This window comes from Habropoda laboriosa, unplaced genomic scaffold (genome assembly GCF_001263275.1).
Source record: "Habropoda laboriosa isolate 0110345459 unplaced genomic scaffold, ASM126327v1 scaffold563, whole genome shotgun sequence".
Taxonomy (NCBI): domain Eukaryota; kingdom Metazoa; phylum Arthropoda; class Insecta; order Hymenoptera; family Apidae; genus Habropoda; species Habropoda laboriosa.
Window position 1 is genome coordinate 102650 of NW_017100656.1, and position 3373 is coordinate 106022.

The following is a 3373-nucleotide window of genomic DNA, read 5'->3' on the forward strand; positions in this document are numbered from 1 at the left end:
AAACGAAAACGTGAGGAAACCTAAGAAAACAGAGAAAGAGATATCGCGATGCGTGGAAGATGTGCTAACAACTGAAATCAGTCGAATGAACGGTATTCCTCGTTGCTCAGACGTATTTCGTAGGAAGATGCTTTAAAGAGGATCGACAGGGTCTCCTGGACTCGCACTTTCCAAGCAAATAACGACAGTTATGTCAACAGGCAAACGTTGACACGTCACGCTCGTTAAATGTTTGACAAGGTTTGTGCAGCCAGGCAATAAAAGGCGAACCGGTTGTCGGTGCATCGTTCGCGATAACGCGAGGAAAGGCTACCGCAGTGCAAAACCGAAAAACAGGAAGCTTCGCTTGTGGAATCTGATCGATTCTCTTCTGGGTAACTGGAAACGATCAAAAGGCCTGTGTCCTTTGGATAGAAGAAACTATTTCGTATAAATTGGAGGGTTTCTTTTATTCGACTATAGATGTTAAAAGAAATTCAGAAAAATATGTTCTGAAAAGAAAGATTGAAATTATAAAAATTCCAATGGGAGTGGGTAGTCCAAAAAATCCGGTACTATTTTTTACGAGAATGGTTTAACTCGTGTTTCTTTTTGCTGACCCTTAACCCTTTGCGGACGGAGGACTATATGCCATGTTGAAGTACTGATTATTTTGTAAGGTCACTACTTTTTTTTTTTTTTTCAAACTGAATATTGGATTTAGGGAATAAATTAAAATGTGGTATTTCAATTATAAAGCTATTCTTGATTTTATACGCGAGGAAGGCACGTCACAACACAATGATAAGAGCTCGACAAGACGTGAAGAAAAAAAAGAAAAGAAAAAATCAGTATCCACCCATACTAAACAGATGATTACTATATCATTCTTCTATATATGTTTATATTAACCTGTCTCAGTATGTTGATCACTTTTGTTGTTACTAATAATCCAACACTGAATCATATCAAAATTTAATTTTCGGCAAATATACTTACAGATGAGTTCACGATCACTCCAACTATTTTTATTGCTTAAAATTGCGAGTTTACTGGTTGTGTTCATAGTGTTTTTTTGTGAACCGATATACGAGTCTGTCGTCCTCAAAGGGTTAAGATGAATACAGAAGAGCGTGTAACAATACTTATCTGGCAAATCCAAGGAAAGAAGTGTAATTAAATCAGAAATAAATTTGAAAGGAAATTGAAGAAAGCAGAATCAATAGATAAGACGATACGTAGACCAGTGAAGAAATTTAAACGAACGGGTTCTACATACGACGACCACGTGCGTCAGAGAATAAGATGAATTCTGTGAGTCAAATCATCAATGAAAATCCATACACAGACTCAATCTCCAAAAGACATCTATGCACAAAATTCTGAAAGTTAATTCGGCAAAGAACTATTGCTACACGCTCCTCTGTATTCATCTTAAGGGTCTCCAAAAAAAGAAACATAAATTAAACCATTTTCGTTAAAATAGTACCTGACTATCGATCAATTCAACCTGACTATTGAAAAATTTACCTCGGCAATGATCAATTTATTAAGCCTCCGCGTAACCTAACCTCCGCTATAATCTACACCCAGAGACCAGAAGAGAAATAAAAGAGTTTGCTCTCCTAAATTCCGCAATTAGACTACTAGATCCCCGCAGAAACGTTCATTAATATCAATGCGAGAGGAGGCTATTCAGCGCGTTAACGAGCCCTGGTTCAGCGAACGACTACAAGACAAGTCTGGTGCAACTATGCTTTGTGCGGTTCCCGTTAATTTCCACGAGCAAGGGAAGACGGTTTCAGCGGGCGAACCTTTCGTCCATTTGTCGCACACGAGGCAAGTATATAAAGGCGTTCAGTTGAGTCTTTACTATTCTTGAAATTAGTCAGAACGCGTTGTCTCTCGATAAGTCGCTAATTAAACGTCCCTGAGACATCTTTCCATATATTCTTTACAGAGAGAAAATATATCCCCCTTTTTCTTCCTTTTTTTCTTCTGTGTATCGAGTATAATAGTTTGGACGATACAAATGAATGTGACTATTGAAGGGATTTCATTTTATAGAACAACTCCGCTCTCGCAAAATCCCCACTGATTACGGGCAGAATAACGAGTCGATAACTTTTGCGCGAAAAACGTAAACTGAATGAGAGAATTCAACGTCCATCCGGCTGGGTTGTTCGAATGGAGAGCGTAGAGCGGATTACAATCGAAACTTCGGGATGATACAAACACCAGCTGGCTACGAATAGCTAATCGCCTTTTTTTCTAGGAAGCTTCACTTTGTATTCCCGATGATGTTTACTTGGAATAATGATAATGACAATAGCCTCTGGTATTATCCTGGGTAGTGTCATTGTTAAAGAATGACAAAACTTTCTCGAACCTTTCTAAAACGTCTTAACCCTTTAACTACAGACATCTGTCTTTGAACACGTTGTCACAGATGTGTGGTCTGTCTCTCAGGCTACTTGGCAATTCTATTTATTAAATTACTGCTTTATAAAGATCAATTTAATGTAACCACTTTGTTTAATAATTTATATTTGTTCGTTAAGGTCTCTATAATATTTTATAAAAATAATGTTTAAAATGTTACATCAAAAATTAGGAATATATTTTTTTTGATTGAAACAGTGTGCTACTTATTGTTAACCCTTTCGATGCTCACTAAAACAAGAGTGTATGGTAAACGAAATGCCTACTATATTATGATTTATATCATTCGCATTATTTATTATAAATAGTATGAAAACGTGCAGTTTGCTCGTATTTTTTAATTTCTTCTTACTTAATTTTCAGGAAATGCTTCTGGTATATGTAGTAAGCTTTACCATGTTCGCTGCCACCAGAAGATCTATAACAAGCTGAATGATACATTCTGGATCGCATATGCTGCGTCGGTGGCAGCGAACGTGTTGAAAAGAGTCAAAATAAAAAACTGTTAGCCACTGTTACAATACTATCCGAATCGTCGTCCTGAATAGTAACAGATGAAATATCCACTTTGAAACTGAACCGTAAAACTTTTTCACTAATATCACAAATGATATACTAACAAAAACTTCAACGATTAAAGACATATAAGCCGTTTTTTTTTTTAAGTCCATTTTAAGAAAAAATGAATTAATGGTAGTTTTAGTCAGATATAAAAAAATAAAAAAAAGTGAACTTATACCACTTTCAAAAACAACGGCTCATATACTGAATTCGTGAGTAATATGCGACGAAATCGAATATTTTGATGTCCATACCTTTCATGTCTTTATAAAGACACCCTTATAAAATAAACTACTTATTTTGGCCCTAACCGGATGCCCATAAAGACACCGAAAGAGTTAATTAAAAATACTCAAACGTCAGAAAATTTTCCACACAGTTGTGATCGTGA

General features: G+C 36.1%; 1 protein-coding gene across 1 annotated transcript in view; it reads right to left on the reverse strand.

Annotated features, from left to right (window-relative positions):
- Positions 1-2862, reverse strand: part of LOC108576825 (adenylate cyclase type 10-like) — a 15271-nt gene extending 12409 nt beyond the window's left edge. The window contains exon 1 of the mRNA XM_017939886.1: positions 2774-2862. Coding sequence (XP_017795375.1) covers positions 2774-2862 — 89 coding nt within the window. The remainder of the gene's footprint in view (positions 1-2773) is intronic.
- Positions 2863-3373: the final 511 nt, after the last annotated feature.